The 21,892-nt window shown below is 44.0% G+C and overlaps 1 protein-coding gene and 1 long non-coding RNA gene across 2 annotated transcripts; one reads left to right on the plus strand and one right to left on the minus strand.

Annotated features, from left to right (window-relative positions):
- Positions 1-14,704, minus strand: ALDOB (aldolase, fructose-bisphosphate B). Its single transcript, XM_025927476.2, has 9 exons — positions 14,615-14,704; positions 9,602-9,723; positions 8,334-8,545; positions 7,242-7,296; positions 6,205-6,365; positions 5,013-5,096; positions 3,941-4,115; positions 3,332-3,531; positions 1-509 (listed from the first exon to the last, which is right to left on the minus strand). Exons 2-9 carry the CDS (start codon positions 9,711-9,713, stop codon positions 414-416), a joined length of 1,095 nt encoding a protein of 364 aa, XP_025783261.1. The 5' UTR covers positions 9,714-9,723; positions 14,615-14,704; the 3' UTR covers positions 1-413.
- On the plus strand, positions 13,679-20,718 carry LOC147574944 (uncharacterized). Its single transcript, XR_015242904.1, has 2 exons — positions 13,679-16,249; positions 20,215-20,718. It is a non-coding gene; the product is annotated as an uncharacterized LOC147574944 (long non-coding RNA).
- Positions 20,719-21,892: the final 1,174 nt, after the last annotated feature.

The following is a 21,892-nucleotide window of genomic DNA, read 5'->3' on the forward strand; positions in this document are numbered from 1 at the left end:
AAGGCTTCTAGAACATTTTATTTCTTTGTTGGTTGCAGTTGTCTCCTTCGTAACATATCACTGCTAAGATTGTTTAATGAGATGCACTTCTCTGCACTCAGCTTCTGCGATATTTGAATGTCGTTATTTGAATGGTTTTGTTTTCAAGTCTATTCTTTTCTTAGGTAGATACTCTGGGGCATGGGGAGCTGGAGCCGTTGGAAGGAAATTGCGTGAAATTTTGTCAGATCCTTGATATTCACACCTATGTTTTAGTAACTGATGTTTTTTCATTGAGTCTAAGAATTTAACAGGTACTGTGTTTCCAGTAGTTCAAATCTGATTTTGTCTAATGTCCAAGGTCAGTTGTTCTCTTTCAGCACTCCAACCAAGGCATGTAGGAGAGCTAGAGGCAGGCTGGTTGGCCTCAGGTTCTAGTAGGAATAGCAGGCTGTGAAGAGAGACTGAGTGGAAGCAGCACCAGAAGAGCCGGAGTGAACATACTGTCCTTTAGCTGCCTGGCAGTTAGCCTAAAAAGCAAGCATGAGAGAGGACATGGGGTTAGAGCAAATGCAACCCTGTGCTTGACTCTCTCTGTCTCTCCTTTGAAACCAGCTCCACCTGCATTTGGATTTTTTTTCTCCCTACAGTGATTTTGCTAAATATTGATGCTGATAGCTTTCCTTTCCTTTTATGATACATTATCTCCTTTTTTATCCCAGCTTTCTGAGCATTTCTCAGGCAGGCTGAGGTTTGTGTCAGTTACTGAGAAGGTCTCTTTTTAGTACCAACAGTATTGCAACAACAGTACTAAAAGTTGAGAAACTTCTCATTGATATAGCGATAAGGGAATGGACATTTCAATCTGAACAGTGGAGAAGCTTGCAATGGCTGTTCAAGTCGTTTGCTAGGAAATGGTCCAGATATTATGCCAAAGGACCAGGCAAGGTATAGCCAGAGGTACAACACAGCAAATTAAAGAAATTATTCCAGGGGCGTCTGAGGGGCTCAGCTGGTTGAGCCTCTGACTCTTGATTTCAGCTCAAGTCGTGACCTCATGGTTGGTGAGTTAGTGCTCCAAATTGGGCTCTGCACTGACACTGTGAGGCCTGCTTGGGATTTTCCCCTCTCGCTGCCTCTCTCCCTCTGCCCCTCCCCCACTCACACTCACACTCTCAAAAAAAAATATTTCAAAAAAAATTTTCCATTTTCCACCTATATTTGTCCACAAGAATATATAATTTTTTGGAGTTGTAATTACACTATCATTTGATTCCTTGTATAAATTCCAATTAAAGATGAGTCCAGAATTACAAAACCTGCAATAATAATATTTGAATGCCCCTCGATGGTATCATGTCTTCAAGTCACTGTTGCTATAGTCTTGCTCTCTCTGGGACTTATTTCTACATCTACAGTGATTTTCAAAGTATGTTGCATGGACTTAAGCACTTCTTTTTTTTTTTTTTTATAATTTTTTTTTTCAACGTTTATTTATTTTTGGGACAGAGAGAGACAGAGCATGAACGGGGGAGGGGCAGAGAGAGAGGGAGACACAGAATCGGAAACAGGCTCCAGGCTCTGAGCCATCAGCCCAGAGCCTGACGCGGGGCTCGAACTCACGGACTGCGAGATCGTGACCTGGCTGAAGCCGGACGCTTAACCGACTGCGCCACCCAGGCGCCCCAAGCACTTCTTTAGGAATGAAAATTCTTTGGCTTGACCCCAGTTTTTCTCAATCAGAAACTTCAGTGGCTGGGGCCCAGAAGTCTGTATTTCCACACACCCTCCAGGTGATTCAGATGCATACTCAAGCTTGAGAACCACCATCCTGAATGATGAACTCAACTTCCCTTGTTTTGTGTGGATGGCCCTTCCAGCCCTTTCTTTCACAATCCCTCCATCATACTAGCTACATCTCCCCACCTCCTCAGCCACATATCAGCACAGCCAGACCCAGCTGTCCATCCTAACAAAGTCAAGAACTACCTCTAAAATCTCACACCTCTTTTATGCCTGTGGGATGTTTTCTAAGCTTCTCTGGGGCCTTCCTTTCTTTAATGTCTCATCACCAAACTTCTGGCTATGCTTGGTTCCTTGCCCAGCCTCCTCTGTGATCAGCAAGCCACATTAGGGCTATTGCTCAAGTTCAGCACTGTCCTAGCTCCCTATTAAACTTTTACTCTGCTATCCTGCCATTTCCCACTGAGATTGATCTGGATCTTCCTGCATGATTAAGGTATTAGGAAACTTCAGGATCTAAGTTAACACACCACAAATTTACTCTCATTTCAGCCATACCGTGCCTGATGCTTGGCCATTATGTCTGGTCAGTCTCCTCACAGGCTACTCCAACAACTATTCTGAGCTTCCCCAATGTTAATTAAGACTGAAATCTCCATTCCCTTATCACCCTCAACAGATGGCCTCAACTGGAATCAACTGCTACATCCCTTCACCTCTACAGACCTGATTCCAAACCCATTTTTTTTTTCTTCTTTGCTGCCTCTTCCCTCCTTTCCAAGACCAACTCTGCCAACTGCATTTAATATTTAGTTTCGTGCAATCTTGTTTCTTCTAACTCCTTGTCCTCTCAGTTATCCCCACTGACCTTGTCTTTAATCTCTCCTCTGGCTCCTTTTGCTTTACACTTAAACATGCCAGGCTCTCCCCTATTTGGCTGAACCCTAAGCTCCCTGAAGGTGGTATCTGCATCTCCTTTATTCACCCCAGCCCTTGGGTCATACTAGGTATTCAAAAAGGAATGGTTACTGATTGAATAAAATCGTTTTAGTCCTTATTTCTCCTGGTATCCTTTCTGGGCCTTTTCCCACCAACCTTCCTTCCTGACAACCTTTCCTCTTCTCTCTCTATTGAAATCGTTGAGCTGAGGGTCACTGTATATGCTCCTAAATGCCAATGTCCGCTTTCCCTCAGCCTTTATTCTGAATCTCCCTGTAGCGTGTTACTACTGATCCCCTTGAAACTTGTCGCCATTTGTTCCCAGGATCCTTGGTTCATATTATGGCTGCTTGTCATGATGGCTTTCTTCTTCATCTCCCCAAAATGAAAGGTGCCTGGGGTCAGTCCTTGGCCCTCTTATGTTCCCTCGCCAGTGTCTCTGTGGAGATTGTCCTTCAGTCTGCTGTCATCAACTAAGCTCCCAGTGTGGATAATTCACAACTCTCTCTAGCCCTCTCCTTCCTACTGAGCTCTAATGCCACCTTTTCAAATATCTAGCAGACACTCTCTGGAGATACCATTATGGCCTGAAAAAAAAGCAATGCTTCCCCAGGTAAGAAAGCTCCAAGTAGCCACTTGATCAAGTAGCTAAGAAGCAGTAGCATCTTACCAGGGCCCGCTTCATGAAAGCCTCCTGGGTCGCCTTCTTGTTTGCAGCTTTGCCGCCCCAGGCAGCCAGTGCACTAGCCTGCAGGGCCCGTCCGTAGGAGAAACTTAGTTTCCAGGGCTTTGGTAGAGGGCAAAGGTTGATAGCATTGAGGTTGAGAGTAGCATCCTCTTCGCTCATGCCACCAGACAAAAAGCAGATACCTGGAAGGAAAGAAGCCATTCCTCTCTACTACTCCCAGTTTATGTGCCTGGCTTGAGAAAGCGAGCAATGAGCCCAAAAGAAATGTGATGCCTCAATCTTTTCTCTCTTTGCACGGAACTGAGTTGGAAAAATTAGTTAGCTTTTGCTGAGGTTAACTGGGCTAAAAAGAGAAGGCTTTAATAAATAAGGAGGGTGATTAAATTTTGAGGAAATAAATGGATTTTGTGCATTTGGACAGACTCAGGATATGTGGTATCATGGAGTATGAGGGAAAGTGCTGGCTGCCTCTGAGATACAGAGGTCTGTTTCCTGGAAAAAAGAAGACTTTTAGACAAACACAAGAGGTTGTGGAACTCCTTCACAGGATGAGAGCTAAGATCTCAAGTCAGAGGAGAAGGAAAGCCTTACCAGGAACAGCTGCAGGAACAGTACGGTGCAGAGCTGTGACAGTGGCCATAGCCACTTGCTCTGGCATATACTTCTTGGTACAGGCGTGTCCAGCGGTCACCATGTTGGGCTTCAGCAAGGTGCCCTCCAGGTAAACATGATGGTCATTCAGGGCCTTATAGACAGCAGCAAGGACCTGAAGGACAAGAGGTCCAAACAGGTGAAACCCAGAGCCAGCCTGACAGTCACCTGACCTTGGCACTTTTATGTCGCAGGGATGCGAGCCAAAGGTATTCTTGTATGAGGCTTGGCCAAAGCTTCCCAACCAGCTTCATCTCAGTCCACCTACTTTTGCAAATGGAGAAACTGAAATCAGGTTACACTGAAAGTATGAATGAAGTACCTTCTAATTACATTTTTCTCACGTGATGCTTGTCTTATTTTTACCTATTTATTTATTTTTTAATATACAGGTTTTTAAATTTTTATTTATTTAAATTCAAATTAGTTAACATACAGTCTAGTATTGACTTCAAGGGTAGAACCCAGTGATTCATCACTTACATACAACACCTAGTACTCATCCCAACAACTGCCCTCCTTAATGCCCATCACCCATTTAGCCCATCCCCACCCACGTCCCCTCCAGCAACCCTCAGTTTGTTCTCTGTATTTAAAAGTCTCTTATGGTTTGCCTTCCTCTCTGTTTTTAATCTTATTTTTCCTTCCCTTCCCTATGTTCATCTGTTTTGTTTCTTACATTTCACATTTACTCATCTTATTTTTAAATTTCTTTGTTTACATATAATGTAACTGATCCAAAAAGATAACAGGATTTACCAAAGGTCCCACAGCTGGGGACGTGGATTGTGAAATGCAAGTCTTAGTACAGAAAATTCTGTGCTTTTTCCATATGGAGAATACCATTGTGCCAAAAAAAAAAAAAAAAAAAAAAAGGTTTGATAAGTACCTCCTTACCTTCTCAATGCTACGTAATGATTCCAACTGAACAACATTTCATATATCACAGCTGATATATGTTAAGTACCAAGATTTTTCAACTGGAATTGGGACTTTTATGTTCAAGACTTACCTTCTCAGTAACATACTGGCAGTGTTCCATGTCATGGTCTCCATCAGGAAGTACCTCTGGTTCAACAATGGGTACCAGCCCATTCTAAAAAGGGAAAAAAGGAAGAGGTAAAGAGCAGCTCTGTTCACTGTGATCCTTTCCTTAAGAAGATGTTTTACAGCTGCCTGGGGCACCTGGCTCAGTCGATTAAGCGTCTGGGCTCTTGCTTTCAGCTCAGGTCATGATCTCACAGTTTCATGAGTTCAAGCCCTGAGTCAAGCTCTGTGCTGGCAGCGAGGAGCCTGCTTGGGATTCTCTGTCTCCCTCTCTCTCTGTCCCTTCCCCACTCACACTGTCTCTCTCTCTCTCTCTGAAAATAAGTAAATAAACTTAAAAAAAGATGTTTGACAGTTGCAATTGGTATAAAATGGGGCCCTTATAGAGAAATACCATTCACTGACTTAAAGACAGTGAAAAGAAATTTAATGGGATTTCTAAAGAGCATTTGTAGCTTGGCCAAGAAAGCACAGTGAGGTTAAAAAAAAAAAAAAAAGTTCTCCTGGGAGTGAATAAAAAAAATAAAAACCCATAGTTTCTATAGATACAGATCATGCTAGAGATTATTCTAGCTACCTCAGAACCTAGTTGTCACCCATTTAGTGCAGTCAAGATCACTAAGAAAGATACCCCTTGTGTGGGTTAATTAAGGAATTAAGCACTGTTTATGGTTCTGAGAACGTTGGTAACTCCAACATAACACCCACACAAGCAAATCAGACGTTAACTGGGATCCCAGGACACTTCAACGTATGTTGGAAACTAGTGTCAGGTCACCATCCTCCAAGATACTATTTGGATTGGGGCTAAATCAGAGCTGTCACTCTTGAGCTAGGGATCTCAGAGGATCATGTTTTAGATGTGATGGAGCATAGGCAAGCAAGTGCCCTGGCCCTAGGGGCTGGATCACTCGTAAGACTCAGCTTATAGAGCTTTGACAGAGGGCAGCTGTTGATGGCATCAGCCTTTGGGTTCATAGCTAACTTGTGGAAGCAAATCTTACCCTACCATACCTAGCTATAGCAAAAGTGGTACAAAATGCCACCAGGATACAGGGGTGAGATAAGGTTCATGTACTTATAGTAAAATTGGAAAGAGAAGCTCTGAAGAAGGCTCTTTCCTACTGTTGTTTTAGCTCAAGGGGAAGGCTGAGCACCTGCTGACAGATGCTGGCGTAGCGGGCCAGGGCATTGGCATTTTCCTGGATGGCAAGGTTGGATGGACACTGGTTGTCAATCCTTAGCACAGCACGCCATTTCCCAAAGTCAGCACCATCTTTCTTGTACTGGGCACAGCGCTCAGAAAGGCCATCGAGCCCTGCAAGTCACAAAAGAGAAAAAGGCTTCTTTGCACCCTTATCCCTGATCCATGGGGCACTGATGAAGTGAGGAAGTTCTTCCTTGCCTTACCTTTCAGTTGGTGGAGCTTAAGGACTGAAAACATCCAGGCAAATAAATATCAATCCTGATACTGAGCCCAAAGATCTGGGGCTTTATACTTTGTAAGAATAGAGGGAACTAATATTTGTTTAGTATTTACTATGTTCCAGGCATGATTCTAGGAATTTTGCATACTTCATCTAATTACCATAAGAATTCTAATAGTTAATATTATAGTAGTTTTACAGATGTGAAAACCCAGGCTACAAGAGGTTAAGTGGCTTTACCAAGTTTGCATAGCTAACAAGTGACAGAACAGGAATTCAAATTCCGCTTAGCTAACCCAAAGCTGTGGTTCATACTTACCTACTTGGGCAGTGAAGTACCTTGCAAAATTGTCTAATTGGGAAGTGATAGAACCAGGAGTCAAACCCTGGTGAGTCTGATTCCAAAACTTGGGACCTTTCCTCTCTTCTGCTGCTGGATTTTTCTCTAAAACTTATACTCTCAGGTACAGAGTATCTTCTCTGCACAAAGCACTGTGGTAAGCACTTTAGGTACCTTATCTAATTTAATTCCCACAACTATTCTGCAAAGCAGACACTGTCATCCCATTTTAACTGGCTCAGAACATTTACATGACTAGCTTGAGGTCACACAGTTATTACATAGAGGAGCTGGGATTGAAAAGCAGATGTGTGTGGCTCTAAAACCAGTGTGATATTCATATTTTGGTTTCCCTTACTTCCCTCTTTGCTTGCCATCATTTCTAACATATATTGGCATGATTCATATCAGTGGGTGATATCCTTACCTTGAATGGTGGTTTCTTTGTTGGTTCCTGCAAGGGGAGCACCTCCCTGGTCTAACTGTGAACATAATTAACAAGCAATTAGCAGATGTCATGGGCCCCAGGAAAACACAAGCAGAGCCCCTGGTACTAATAGTTGTCATTTTTCATAAGCCAAGGAGTTGAATTCCAAAGGTGTGTTAGTAACAGGACGGAGGGAGGGGCAGAGACACACAACTCAGTCCACAGCAGAAGGGAAGTTACCTGGAAGGAACAATGTCTGAGTGTCAACACTAAGAAGATGGAAAGTATGGAAAACACCGGGAGCTTGGTAAATAAGAAGTAATCTGACAGTACCTGGGATGTAGAGGTGCCATATAGGAGTAGCTCCCTTAAATTATGTGTCTAAGAGAAATTTCATGAGCACCTGCACATACCAGGCACTACATTATTCCAGGAAATCAAAAGAATAAAGACACAGCCCCTACTCTCGGCATACCAGAATCTGAGGTCATGAGCCAGAGAGGTAGACAGCCTGGGTGTGAACTGGCTCCAGTTTTGCCTTGCTGTGGGCAACTTATCGCTATGCCTTGTAATTCCATTTTCTTGCCTCATCTCTAAAATTAGGATAATAACTAAACTGACCTCCAGAGGTTATGAGGAAGATTAAAGGAGCACTTGGAGTTGTAAGCACTCAACTGATACTAGTTTTCAATCCTGAGCTCATGTGGTTTGAGATAACAGAGTTATAACTGAATGGTAAATGCCTCAATAATAATAGTGATCCTGAAATAAATAATAATTATGTGACAGGAACTGGTTTATAAACTCCTCATTCTTATAAGTGCCTTATGAGGTACGCCCTACTATTCCCATTTTAGAAATGGAGAAACTGAGACACCAGGAGATAAAGTACCTTATAGAAAACTTGGCTGGAAGAAGAAGGCACTGGCAGAAAAGTCTAGAAGAGGATCTGGTCCTCAGGGGGAGGATGATGCTGGAAAGGAGTATGAATGACAGTTGGAATGATGAGGGTGTCCAGAGTGTTGGCCCAGTGACTGTGCTGAGAGTTGGGCTGGGATGAGGCAGAAGGGAGGTGGAAATGGAAGTATTTACCTTGATTCCCACCACAATCCCCTTTTCCTTGAGGATGTTTCTGAACAGCTTCCCCTGACTGTCCTTCTGGTAGAGGGTCTCATGGAAAAGGATCACGCCCCCGATGCTCTGGTTGATGGAGTTGTCTACGGTAAAGAGGATTTCCCGGAACTGCCGGCGGTTTTCCTCAGTGTTCTCCACCTTGATCCTCTGCAGGCGGTTTCCCATGGTGCCTATAAGGTGGGCGGGCCAAACGCAGCTGGAGGGGCAAGCCAGGGCTTTACTGCTGGCCTCCTCCACTCTAGCTCAGCGACCCTAAGCAGGACGGCAAGACTCTGTTTTATTCAGATCTTCAAAACTGTCTCCCTTTTGGCTCCCTCAAGAAAGACCTGGGCTGCTGTCAGGATGCTGGTTAGGAAGTGCATGGAATGGACATGTCAGGGTCCAGGTGGGTGGAAGCCACCATTGGGTTCAAGTGGGTTTGTAAGGCCCTCAGACCTCTCTAGCCACCCCCACCCCCCACCCCCAGGTCCAGCCCTCAATCTGACTAGACGATACAGCAGAAGGAGGGATGGGGCGGGCTCTTGACTCCTCTAGCTTCTATCATTTTATGGTGGGCCATAGAGGCCAGCTGCAACCCTCCCTTGTGCCATCCTGGGCTTCTCTCAGCCACAAGCCCTTCCCTGTTCCAGATATGGACACTTCCCTGCCTTCCCTGACCTTCCTTAGCTGACTTTACACTGACTTCTCAGCAGCAGAGGTCTGTGTATCTGACCTCATTCTTATTACTGAGTTCCTGGCCTTGCTATAGTCTATATTCAAAAGATCCCTGGCAGGGCACCTGAGTGGCTCAGTCAGTTAAGCATCCAACTTCAGCTCAGGTCATGACCTCGTGGTTCAAGAGTTTGAGCTCCACACTGGGCTCTGTGCTGACAGCTCAGAGCCTGGAGCCTGCTTCAGATTCTGTGTCCCCCTCTTTCTCCACCCCTCCCCTGCTCCTACTCTGTCTCTCTGACTCTCTCTCTCAAAAATAAATAAAACATTAAAAAAAAAAAACCCCAAATGATTGCTGGCAAGGGGGCCTTAAAATGGAGGGCTTGAGCCTCTTCCTTTGTTTTTCAGAAATCTACCCACTGGAACTACAGGACTCAAAATGTCTATGTTTACTGGGTCTTCTGCTCCCACTGCTGTGTACCTTTACTCCTCTGAGAGGAAAGAATATGATTGTTGATTGCCTTTGCTAAGTTGTAGAAATAAGAATACACTTGTATGATGTTACTTGCACTCACCTACGGACTCATCTGCAGCCAGGATCCCCTTCCCATTGGCAACAATGCGCTGGGCGATTTCTGAGAGCTCCTTCTTCTGTTCTGAGGTGAGGGCTGGAAATCGGTGGGCCATGGTGACAGGTCTGGAAAAGAGTGTGGGAGTGTCCTGAACAGAACTGCAGGTGGATCAGACAGGCTCATGACCAAGACAGCCAAGGTATGCTACCAAGCCCTGTGGGCCCCTCTATTTCTGAACCATGTCCATAATGGATAAACAAATGAGGTCTGGGTTTTTCCCCCTCTACCTTAAGTAGTTGCAATTAGCCATAATGGAGGAAGGTGGGATGCCAAATTTCATGGTCATCCTAAATAGAATGTCTTCCAGGAGACCTCTGGGTTCACTGATTCTGAGACTGAACCAGCTAACTAGTGACCCACTCAAATCTGACAAATAGACGGCACTGCGGTCATTGACTATCCCTCCGTGGATCTCTGGTGCCTTTGGGTGCTCTGGATGACTTGAAGCCAGGACAGTGAGGCTTTCAGCTTCGATGGCCATCTCCCATTTTATTCTGTTAGCCTGGATTATTCTTTGGGTAGCAAGCTTGAGAGGAGGAACTGCCATTTGGCCTTGCAGTTAACCTCCCTTCGGCTTTGGGACATAGAGTATGGTGTGCAAGGCTCTTTTTTCTTATATTCAACCACCTATGACACCATTTGGGATATAAGGGGAGGATTTTCCCTAAGTGGCTCTGGACTGGAGGCTCCCATGGACTCTAGGATCACTCTGTATGCCAAAGTCATGCAGTGATCCCTGCTCCAATCCCTCTCAGCTTCACTGCTCTAGCAAAGAGACACTCTGGTTTGAAGATCCCCTATGCAAGCACCCTTCTCGGCAGTGGCCCTCTGAAAAGAATCTTGCCTCTGTTCGGCTGCCACCTTGGGCTAGTCAAAAATGCAAGCTCCCAGCACTCTCATCTGGATGTTAGAAAGATTAATTTTGCAGGTGTTGGACTATCAAAGAAAAAAAAATGGTGGTAAGGATTATCTTGAATGGTGTCCTATTCAATCCTATGACCTCCTCCTTTCCCTGGTCTTCTCCCTCTCAAACACTCATCCATAGGGTAGATGCCCCATGCCTGCTTTCTACTTCCTGCAAGCACAGGGACATCTCAGTTCTCATTTAATCCACTCAGCAATGGGGTAACCAAGGCAGCTATTATCTTCATTAGTTAACCAGCAAGTTAATACCCAGAGAAGTTAACAGACTTGCCCATGGTCTCAGCTAGGATGAGGCAGAGCTCCCCACCCAGTGCTGCTCCGCATGGCAAATCAATTTCTTCACATTTTCTGCATCCCTTCAAGGCAGGGTTGATATAAGAAATGGATGGCTACTGAACTAATTCACAAGAGGGTGTCATTGATGCCACTCTCACTTCAACAGGGGTTCTCGCATTAACCCCAAAGAGTGGAACCACAGCACTGTCACTGGGGACAGACAGGATAGACTAATGGGCAATGATCTCTAGAGAAGATGATCTTCTGAGACCCCTCCCATCCCAGCCACCTGAAGATAGGGTTTCCCCTCATTTATATATTAGTTCCTAAGATTGTATTCGGGGATTACTAACTTTAAATCTGGCCACTAGTTCTTTATGTGGATAAAAGCCAACCTGAAATTGGTGACCTTCAGACCAAAGTGCAAATTTTCTCTCTCAGTTCAGGTAATTGCATAAAGGAATTAACAAATAAGAAAGAAAGATGTTTCCCTGATGAAACAAAAGGAAAACATCACCCAATAATAGCAAATGACCATTTATTGCCAAGTACTCTGCTAATTGCTTTACATGCACTATATAATTTATTCCTCATTATACCCTCAGAAGGCAGCTGGGCTTCTCCCCTCCCCCCCCACACATTATATAATAGATAAGGAAAGAATACAAGAAAGTTTAATTATTTGTCCAAGGACACGTAACTAATAAGGCACAAAGTTAGGATAAGGGGCAGTACTCCCCTCTTTCAAGGAAAGAGTGAGCCTGGTGAAAGGAATCAGCCTTTGGGTGGCTCTAATGTCCCCAATAACACCCCCAGAGTACTTGTTGATGACACCCCCAGAGGACCCAAAATCCTTGGGCTGTGTTTCATCAGCCTTACACTATAGAGCTTGTCGATTTATAAACATCTCATATATTCACACAGGGTTTTCATCCTAGGTCAGACAGACCTGGGTTCAGACACTGGCTCTGCTTCCTCCTCACTGGGACCTTGAGCAAGTCAGTAACTTCTCCAAGTCTTAGTTTACTATGGAATAAATGGTGCTAATATCTGCTCTGGTTGTCTCATTGCCAGGTCTAATGTAACTTGTGAGCACCCGTACTCATTGTAGTTGCTCCAAATATGTTTGTCGAATTAATTGCATGATAAATTGGAAGATGTTTTATAATGCATTATGAAAATGTTGGATATTACTATATATCTCTTTATAAATGTTAAAAAAAATAATTACCCAAGATCCCATGTTTCTATATACTACCAAGTTATTTTTTTAGTCTGAGTGTGCTGATTCAACCAGAAAAAAAAAACAGAGAAAAGGTCAAAATGAACCAATACTGCTTATGGGAAGTTAAACTTCTACAGAGAGATTAAAGGTCTGTATCACATCAGCACAAATGTTGCCCCTCTGTTAATCATAAAACAGGGTCACAGACCAATGTTCATCCCTGGAGACAGGAAGATAGCCAGGAGTGGGTGACCGTGGAGAGTGATTTCCGTGCTCCCCAGCCTCTGCTCACTGAGGTCTCAAGCCAATTTGTTTTTAAAGTGTGATGGGAAGTTGTTCACATTGTATTATTACAATGGGGGGGGGGGGGGAGAAGCAAGTTTCAAGGAAGTATGTAATATTTAGTATCATTCTTTTTTAGTTAAAAAAAAATGGTTTGGGGCGCCTGGGTGGCTCAGTCGGTTAAACATCCGACTCTCAGTTTTGTGTCAGGTCGTGATCTTGCAATTTCGTGAGTTCAAGCTCTGCATCAGGCTCTGCACTGATGGCATGGAGCTTGGGATTCTCTTTCTCTCTCTGCCTCTCCCCTGTCCATGCCGTCTCTGTGTCTCTAAAAATAAATAAATAAACCTAAAAAAAAGTATTTTACTGGTATAACACATACTGTTTGTGCATCTATGTAAGCAGAGAGTAACCACCCTGGAGTTACTTGTGGGGACTGAAATGGGATGGAGTGACCCTCACATTTTACTTTATAAATTTTTTGTAATGTTTGATTTCTCAATGAATAGGTTTATATATTACATTATTTATTATATGTAATATATTAACAGGTGATACATATACAAATCTGGGAGAAGTTTGTATGGAAATATGAGAATAGAAGGTAATCACAGAAAAACAGAAGTGCAAGTGACCTCAGAGATGTCAACCCTGCCAACTTTAAAGATGGGGAATCTGAACCTCAGAAAGAATATGTCTGATGCCCCTCCTAAATTGTGATGCCCTGGGATTAAAAACCACATCCTACTGGCTTCTGACTTGGAATCCTTTTTCCAATCCTTTTTTAGAAAAATAGCAGATGAAACCTACAGTTCTTTCTGCCTTCCTTGAAGAGGTTCTGTGAAAAGATAATGATTTGTAAAAATGAATATTTAACTCCTAGAGAAATATAGGGGAGTAAAGAGTCCATTCGCTTCTCCATGTGCAAGGCAGATGGGCTTTCAAGAAGACATGAGGAGGTAATACATTGAAAGCCTATGACCTTCAGGCACTGCGAGCAAGATTTTACATATAGATGTGTGAAGATGCCCACAGCTTCATTACCCACCCACCCACCCCCATGTCACAGTGACAAGCGCAGTGAGATGCCCTATGACAGCTTGATCCCTGATGCTTTGAACACACATGAGGTAGCTCAGAAAGAGAGCTGAGTGTTGCTCTTTCTTCTAAACTGGCACCTAGGTCAAAGGCACTTCTTGGTCTTCATCCAGCACCTCAGGCTTTAGCGTAGGTCTGGGGTGGTCCCCAGATGTGCCTTGGCTTAATGGCAGCAGAACTCAAGCCCCTACTGGATCCCGATTGGCTAACGGAGCCCTAGGTAACTAGAAAGAAGTTTATTTTAAAAGGCAGCATCTCCTGGGGTGCCTGGGTGGCTCAGTCCCACTCTGGATTTTGGCTCAGGTCACGATCTCACAGTTCATGGGATCAAGCCCCCTGTCGGGCTCTACGCTCGCTCAACAGGGCAGAGCCAGATTGGGATCCTCTCCCTCCCTCTCTCTCTCTGCCCCTCCCTTGTGCATAAAGGCAGCATATCCTCATAACACATCTATTTTTCAGACAGTAGAACAAATATCCTAAAGTACGTCAGCAGCTTCTGAGTTATTCCAAATAACTTAAACTGTAGGATCTTCAAAGTAGGAAATGTTACAGAAAGCATCAAACAAGTGGAAATTTGACAATTCATAAACAAATGATGATGGTGCTCTGTGACAATTCCCAGCCTGTTCCATTTTCTCATTTGAGCAGTGGTGAAGGCAAGGGTAACAAGCAACATACACCAGGAGCTCATTTATGTGACAAAGGAGCTTCAGCGCCAGCACTAGTAGGAATAGGAAGAGAATGAAGAAAATGACATCAGGCAATAGATATGTAAACAAATCATTGAATTAAGCAGTTGTCATGGGGAGAATAGAAATGAGCAGGAACCTCAAAACATGATTGGCACCTAACCAAATAAGAGCATTCAAGCTGTTTCTCCTAGGCCAAAGACAGAAGAGCTTTCATGCAGGTCACACTGGGAGCTGACATCCATCCTGAGCATTTTGCCTCCAAAGAGTCAGCAAAGGTGTGGATGAGCATTCACGCTTAGGGAGGAAAATCATTTCAGTACAACATCACATTTTCAGCCACCATCAAGTTTCTCCTGAAAACAAAAGCAAACAGACTTTCTCCTCTACCTGTGTAGTGCCATTGTTAACCCCTTACTCCCAGGTGCCGTCCAGGCAGACAAAGGAAGTTCTTTTACTTACAGTTTGTGGGGGAGAGTCCTCTTAGGTATCAGAAGCTGTGGACGAGGCAGCAGCCGCCAAATAGGACGAACCTATGGGAACACACAGTTTTTATAGAGGTCTTGTCAAAGTTTGTTTGTCGTGGGTTTTTTTTTAACTTTCACCCTCCCCTGCCCACCTTGGCCTGATAGGGAGGTGTTTATCCGATACCTGGTTGGCTCATAACCAGCCAATCCTGATCACGCTCACACACTCACTGGACTCACAGAATGTTAAAGCTACAGTGGATATCTGGAGACCATGTAGTTCTTAACCCAGACATCATTTTTCAAGTGAGGAAACTGAGGCCCAGAGGATTAGGGGATTCCCTTAAGTCACAGAGCTAGTAAATTACAGAGCTCTAGAGCCACCCAGAGAAACTGGGAAGAATGTCACTCTTGCTAAAGCACTTACTAAACACATGACTTTGGCCAAGGCTTTATGTCGGTTTGTTTCTTTTCATTTCTGCAGGCCTTAATATCCGCCTCTGTAAAATGGGATCTCAACTTCACGAGAGCATTAAATGAGTTTGCAAAGTCCTTGCACACATTAGGCATGAAAGATCCTTCCTATTCCCCAAGAACCAAGCTGGGCCCCATGATGTTTTTAATACCAGAACACACTGTATTTACCCTATTCCCATTCTCCCTTACACTTTACACGTTTGTCTTTAACTTTGCTAAAAACTAGAATAAAACCCAGAGTGATTGGTAGAAGCCATCAGTTTTCCTAGATATACACTGTGTGGGTGTAGGTGCATTCTACAGGGTTTTTTTTTTTTTTTTTTTTTTTCCCTGATCACTAAACCAAAACCTAATTCAAGAGAAGCCAAATAAAAATAGTGTCTGCTTCCTCAGGCAAATAATGAATGTGGCAAATAAGAGTTATGTGGAAATCTAAAAATAATGGAGTGGCCACGATCATAGGAAAGTATAAAATTTTCAGGAACCTATTCCTTTGGAATAACTCATAAAATGGGAGGAAAAACACCCTAAAAACCAAGTGCCCAGTGGTATAGAGTGTAACACTCTAATGAATGAACCGTCAACGAAATGAAAGAAAAAGAAGCAAAGAACTAAGCTGTCTTAACATCAGAGTCTAGGCTCAGACAGCTTCTAAAAATGGGGGAGTGTTAGACATTGAATGTGATTGTGAAAGGAAATTGAAATGTTTGAAACACAAAATTGAAGCTCATTTGCCTAGGGAAGGTTTGGCCAAGCAAGGCCTGTCCTAAGGATCGCAGGGGGCTAGGCCAAGTACAGACCATTGGCATTCTTTTTTTTTTTTAAACATTTATTTATCTTCGAGAGACAGAGACAGAACATGAGCAGGGGAGGAACGGAGAGAAAGGGAGACACAGAATCGGAAGCAGGCTCCAGGCTCTGAGCTGTCAACACAGAGCCCGACGTGGGGCTCAAACTCACGAATCGTGAGATCGTGACCTGAGCTGAAATCCAGTCGGACGCTTAACCGACTGAGCCACCCAGGCGCCCCTGGTGTTCCTGACTCCACTTGCCACCTGAAGGCACGCTTTCTGGTTTCCCCGCGTCTGCCTGGTGCTCCTTCAAGCCCCTGGTGCTTGATTCATCAGACCACGATGATCTGCTCTGGGGACATGTGAGTTTCATCAGATTTGCTTTGTGTCAAAGGAGAATGGAGGAAGAGAAGGTGGACAGTGACGAAAGAGCGCAGAGTGGGATTAGTGACGGCCATTGGCGGTCAGGGCTGGAGTGTCAGAAGTGTGACTAAATCGTGCCACCCACTGAGAGACGCACGGTAGAAATAATTTTACTTACGCTACCAGCACTAGTTCTTGTTGCTAGAACAGTGGCAGCAATAACAATACTAATAGCTGTGTTTAGAGGTGTTATGATGCATCTGGTTCTCCCTATACACGATTTGCAATCTCAGCACCCCTCTGTGGAAGGGTTTATTACTCCTGTTTTCTGGATAAGGAAACTCTGGTTCAGAGAGAGCGAGGAACTTGCCCAGAGTCACAGGACAGGTACACGGGGACACTGCCTCCTCCAAGCCAGTGGTCTAAAGCAGAGCTGCTTACCTTTTGGCGGCCACAGACTGCATAGATTAGTCCTTCCCCTCCCCGCCTCCCAGCAGTTTATAACCTTGGACATTAACCTGCATTCATCAGGGAAGAATGCCTTGCGTAGGCAGACCTGGGTGGCCCTGCACTTGCTGGGCATCATTTCACGTGGACAGCAGCCTGGCCAGGCGTGTCAGAGGATCACTACCATGCTCACCCCTAGTGGTGCCACCAGCATTTGGCCGCCTCCACAGTTTGATGTGCAACTGAAACTCAAAGTTCAGGAAAGCAAGGATAAGGCTTACTGGAACATAGAGAAACGGCAACTCCTGAGCAACACAGACTGCTAGCAGGGTTTTGGTTCTTTTTGTAAGTCTCTGAACTTAGTAAAATGTTCAAAACTGAGGTGCCACAATATGCAGAAAGAACATGGGACTTGGGCACTATGAAACACTGGGGAATCCTTCAATCTCTTTGATGCTCAGTTTTGCCATTTGTAAAATGGGCTAGCGACACCTCCATCCGAAACGGATTATGAAGCAGGAATGAAATGACATATGATGAGGCATTTAGCACACAGTAAATTTTTATTAAATGGCTTGATCTGAATATATAACTCTGGTTTAGAAGTGCCCAGCTGCAGACTCTTCTAACAGAAGAGTACCTCCAACAACTGCCATGTTTATTCTCCACTCCCGGCCCTACTCTAGATACTTTGGATTTGAATATGATATCTACGTAAGTCAACTGACAGGCCATGAGTTCAATGTTTTCATGAGCACTATGAAGTCTGAGTCCACAAACTTACACATGCAAGTTAATCTCCTATATATCATAGTTACACTCAATATAGGGTTAGTAATATTATAAGGGCGCCTGGGTGGCTCAGTCAGTTAAGCGACCGACTTTGGCTCAGATCATGATCTCATGGTTCATGAGTTCAAGCCTCGCATCAGGCTCTGTGCTGATAGCTCAGAGCCTGGAGCCTGCTTCGGATTCTTTGTCTCCCTCTCTCTTTGTCCCTCCCCTACTTGCACTCTCTCTCTCTCTCTCTCTCTCTCTCAAAAATAAATAATAAACATTATAGGATTAGTGATACTACAGAGGAAGAACTTTCCTAAAAAGGGGCCACATCTACACAATGGAAGGAAGATCCATGATTGGGTCAATATGGCCTTTTAAAATATCATTTCTAATCTGTGGTACAGACATTCCCTTACTATCTTGCAATCTGCTTTAGTGGTTGGGATGGTTTCAGGGCCCTGAAAGCAGTGGCCCTTATTGTGGTCACAGAGATAGAGCTAGTGTTATTTCAACATAGCTCACGGCATTTTTACTGAGGTTGTACGTATAAGACATTTTGTTAGCTACAGAGGCATTTTGCAGAGAGTACACTTTTGTAGAGAACACAAGATGATTAAGACTGGCCTGTTGTCAAGAAACCTCTAAGAAGTGGGAAGAGAGGGTTGAGGTCAGGACCAAATAAAATCAAACCAAATAAGAGAATGCATTTGAAAGTACAAGAGATTGTGGTGGTGGTCGTGGTGGCTGTGATTGGAGTGTTCAGTGAAGACTCCATGAAGAGACATGAAAGAAAAGTCTAGATATTCTGGATTGCTACATGGCCAGGTTAGCCTCCATACCATCTGATTCAGCACGTCAGACTACAAGATCTATGTGCAGAAAGACAGTGATAATTTAAGATTATCTAAATTCAAGGGGCGCCTGGGTGTCTCAGTCAGTTAAACGTCTGACTTCAGCTCAGGTCATGATCTCGTGGTTCATGAGTTCAAACCCTGTGTTGGGCTCTGTGCTGACAGCTCAGAGCCTGGAACCTGCTTTGGATTCTGTGTCTCCCTCTCTCTCTGCCCCTCCCCTGCTCATGCTCTGTCTCTCTCTCTCTCAAAAATAAATAAACATTTAAAAAAGAAAAAAGAAAAAAAAGATGATCTAAATTCTAGGTCTTAGAAATACCATCCCCTTGAGACTAGAGACAACTAAAGCCTGAATGTGATAAAGAATGAGGTTTGCCTTGGGGCGCCTGGGTGGCGCAGTCGGTTAAGCGTCCGACTTCAGCCAGGTCACGATCTCGCGGTCCGTGAGTTCGAGCCCCGCATCAGGCTCTGGGCTGATGGCTCAGAGCCTGGAGCCTGTTTCCGATTCTGTGTCTCCCTCTCTCTCTGCCCCTCCCCCATTCATGCTCTGTCTCTCTCTGTCCCAAAAATAAATAAACGTTGAAAAAAAAATTAAAAAAAAAAAAAAAAGAATGAGGTTTGCCTTGTCTGAGGAAACTCATATGTGCAGTTAGGACGCTGCAGAGGCAGAAGCAGTTAGAAAGAATGGGGCTGCAGAATTTCAGAATTAGAGTGTCCAGTAGTTCTCTGACAGGAAAGAGTTACACTGTGGTCAGCAGTGACCACAAGCCCCCGTTGTCCCATATTCCCTCCTGGAGAGTTGTTTACTGCCTTGTCAGTGTTTTCTCTCTGGCTTTTGCTCAATCATATCAAAGTCCAATTTTTCCCTCACTATCTAATCAGGACTGTGGGTGACTTATGTCATTTATGACCCCCACCGTGTATTTTTTCCCCACTATTCCTTATCTCTTTGGTGAAACTGTTTGGTGTTTAGGTGAGAAGGTATTGTGTGCTAGTACAAAGAGCCACGGATAAGGAGCCACAAGATCTGGGTGGTGGTCTAGTTCTGCCCCTGGCTAGCCATGGGACTGAAGGAAACCATGTTTTCTCAGCCCCCCGTCCCTGATGGGCAAAGTGGGCCTAGCAACACCACTCCTGTGTAATTTTTCCATGTTGTTGCACGGAGTGAACAATATCATCTAAGTGAGTGCTTTGAAAACTATAAAGTCCCACCTAATTACAAGGTGACTAAACCATGTTCTTCATGGAAGCAAACATCACCAATGCTCCGTGGCGTGCGTGTGCACACTCACACATGCATGAGAATCAGAAAAGAAGGTTCTAGTCCTAGTTCTGCTCTGAACATCTGGAAGATATTGCCCAAGGGGGGGCATTACCATTTGTTGATCACCTACTCCTTACAGGGCCTTTTCTGGGCACTTCGCATTGAGTACATCATTCAGTCCCCACTGCATCAGCCAGGTAGGCATTGTTTTGGAGAGGAAGGAGTTGATCCTGTTTCTGGCCCAAGGGCACACCATTAGTAAGTAGCAGGGCAAGGACTTTTAAATACAGATCTCTAAAGCCATCCTAGGACCTTCTATGGGACTATGCATCATCCATGCAGTGAAGGAGGGATCCCTTCTAGCTGTGATATTCTATGGTCTTTCCCCCTGAAATTGTGTGATTTTCACATACATGGTTATCCTAAAACAAAGAAAATGGTTTTAAACAATAATATAAGAAGCTTAAATTAGACCATAAAATGCTTTCTTTCGGGAAGTATTGTTAAAATGGATTATTTATTGATTAGAAATCTTCAAAATGCTGATGTGTATGAAAGAAACCGGGTAGTTCTAAGTCCCTGTCTCCTATTCCCCTACCTCTTGGTTTGCTTTATGCCATAGGAATGAAGAGTGCCAGGCTGACCAGATCCTGGAAAGTTGGATAAAAGGTCCAGACTCTGAGCGGCAGCTAGCCAGCCAGTATATGCAAATGGTGGACCAGTCACTTGCTTAGTGACCACATCGGTGCCACCTACTCCCCCACAAAATGAAGAACAGGGCCACTTAGCCTCCTAGGTAATTAATCCAGTTACCTGAAAACTCAACCCTGTGCCTTTCTGAAGGCCCAGACATAAATTTTTTTGGCAAGTCAATATATTTTTTTTTTTTTTGTCATTAAGAATTTGGACTTTGAAGTCAGACAGAACTTACCCTTAAATTCTGGCTCAGAGCTTCCTAGTCGTGTTACTTTGGGCAATTCCTCTTAGCTTTTTGAGCCTCAGTTTCCCTAGCAGCAAAAGGATAATAATAAAATGTGACCTATGACATTGTTGGAGGATTGGATTGAATAATGAGCAAAAAGGGTTATGCATGATGCCTGACAAAAATTAATTACTGGATAAATAACAGTTGCTATCATTCTCCTCTTCATTATCCCCTTCTCCCACATTGTCCAAATTCCCCTCTCCCTTCTCTGTCACCAAAGAAGGGTCATTCCAAAACCTTTTCTCCCATAGCACCCAACCTCATCATCTCCTGTGTCCTTCACCCTGAATCCTCCCACCTCACTCTTACCCTCAAAAATCTTTCTTCACTTAATATACAGAAAAACTAAGGTGGCTCCTGAGTTCATCTCAAAAGTTGCAAACCCACACCCAAGAAGAGGAACATACCCCCCCCCCCAGAAGGTAGTGGGGAGCTGTAGAAGAGGAACATTTTTTTCACCCATCATGGTACCCAAAGTTTAAAGGTATGACTTATCCCTTAAAAGAGATGAAGAGAGGCAGAAGCAGTTTGAGGAGATTAAAGAAAATGGCATGGCGAGTGCGTGGCTCAATTGGTTAAGCATCTAACTCTTGATTTTGGCTCAGGTCATGATCTCACTGGTGGTGAGATCAAGCCCCAAGTCAGGCTCCTGCTTAAGATTCTCTCTTTACTTCAGTCCCACCCCTGCTCGCAAGTGCCTGCTCTCTCACTCTCTCTCTCTCAAAAAACAAACAGACAAATACAGTTTCATTTTAAAAAGTGAAGAAAAGAGGGGTGCCTGGGTGGCTCAGTCAGTTGAGTGTCTGACTTTGGCTCAGGTCATGATCTCATAGTTTGTGAATTCAAGCCCTGCGTCGGGCTCTGGGTTGACAGCTCAGAGCCTGGAGCCTGCTTCAGATTCTGTGTTTCCCTTTCTCTCTGCTCCTCCCCAGCTTGCACTCTCTCTCTCTCAAAAATAATTAAACATTAAAAAAAAAATTTTAATGAAGAAAATAAAATAAAATGGCAATGTGATTTGTGGAAAGTGTAAAGGCACATGAAGGAAAAGAGATGAATAAAGAGATAGCCATGCCTTAAAGGCTTAGGAGACAGAAAACCATTAAAATCCTAGAGGAGACCACAGTCAAGTAACCTCTTTAACATCAACCATAGCAACTTCTTAGGAGATACGTCTCCTCAGGCAAGGGAAACATAAGCAAAAATAAACTATTGGGACATCATCAAAATAAAGACTTCTGCACAGTGAAGGAAACAATTAACAAAACTAAGAGGCAGCCTACAGAATAGGAGAAGATATTTGCAAATGACATATCTG

This window comes from Puma concolor, chromosome D4, assembly GCF_028749965.1.
Source record: "Puma concolor isolate L17-30 chromosome D4, mPumCon1.1.hap2, whole genome shotgun sequence".
Lineage (NCBI taxonomy): Eukaryota > Metazoa > Chordata > Mammalia > Carnivora > Felidae > Puma > Puma concolor.

What these genes read in the sequence shown, in the direction of transcription:
- ALDOB (XM_025927476.2), bottom strand. Translation starts at nt 9,713, where the DNA reads ATGGCCCACCGATTTCCAGCCCTCACCTCAGAACAGAAGAAGGAGCTC. An exon ending in GGATTGTGGTGGGAATCAAG is followed by an intron (nt 7,297 to 8,333) that starts GTAAATACTTCC and finishes TTATGTTCACAG; the next exon opens with TTAGACCAGGGAGGTGCTCC. An exon ending in CAAAGAAACCACCATTCAAG is followed by an intron (nt 6,366 to 7,241) that starts GTAAGGATATCA and finishes TGTGACTTGCAG; the next exon opens with GGCTCGATGGCCTTTCTGAG.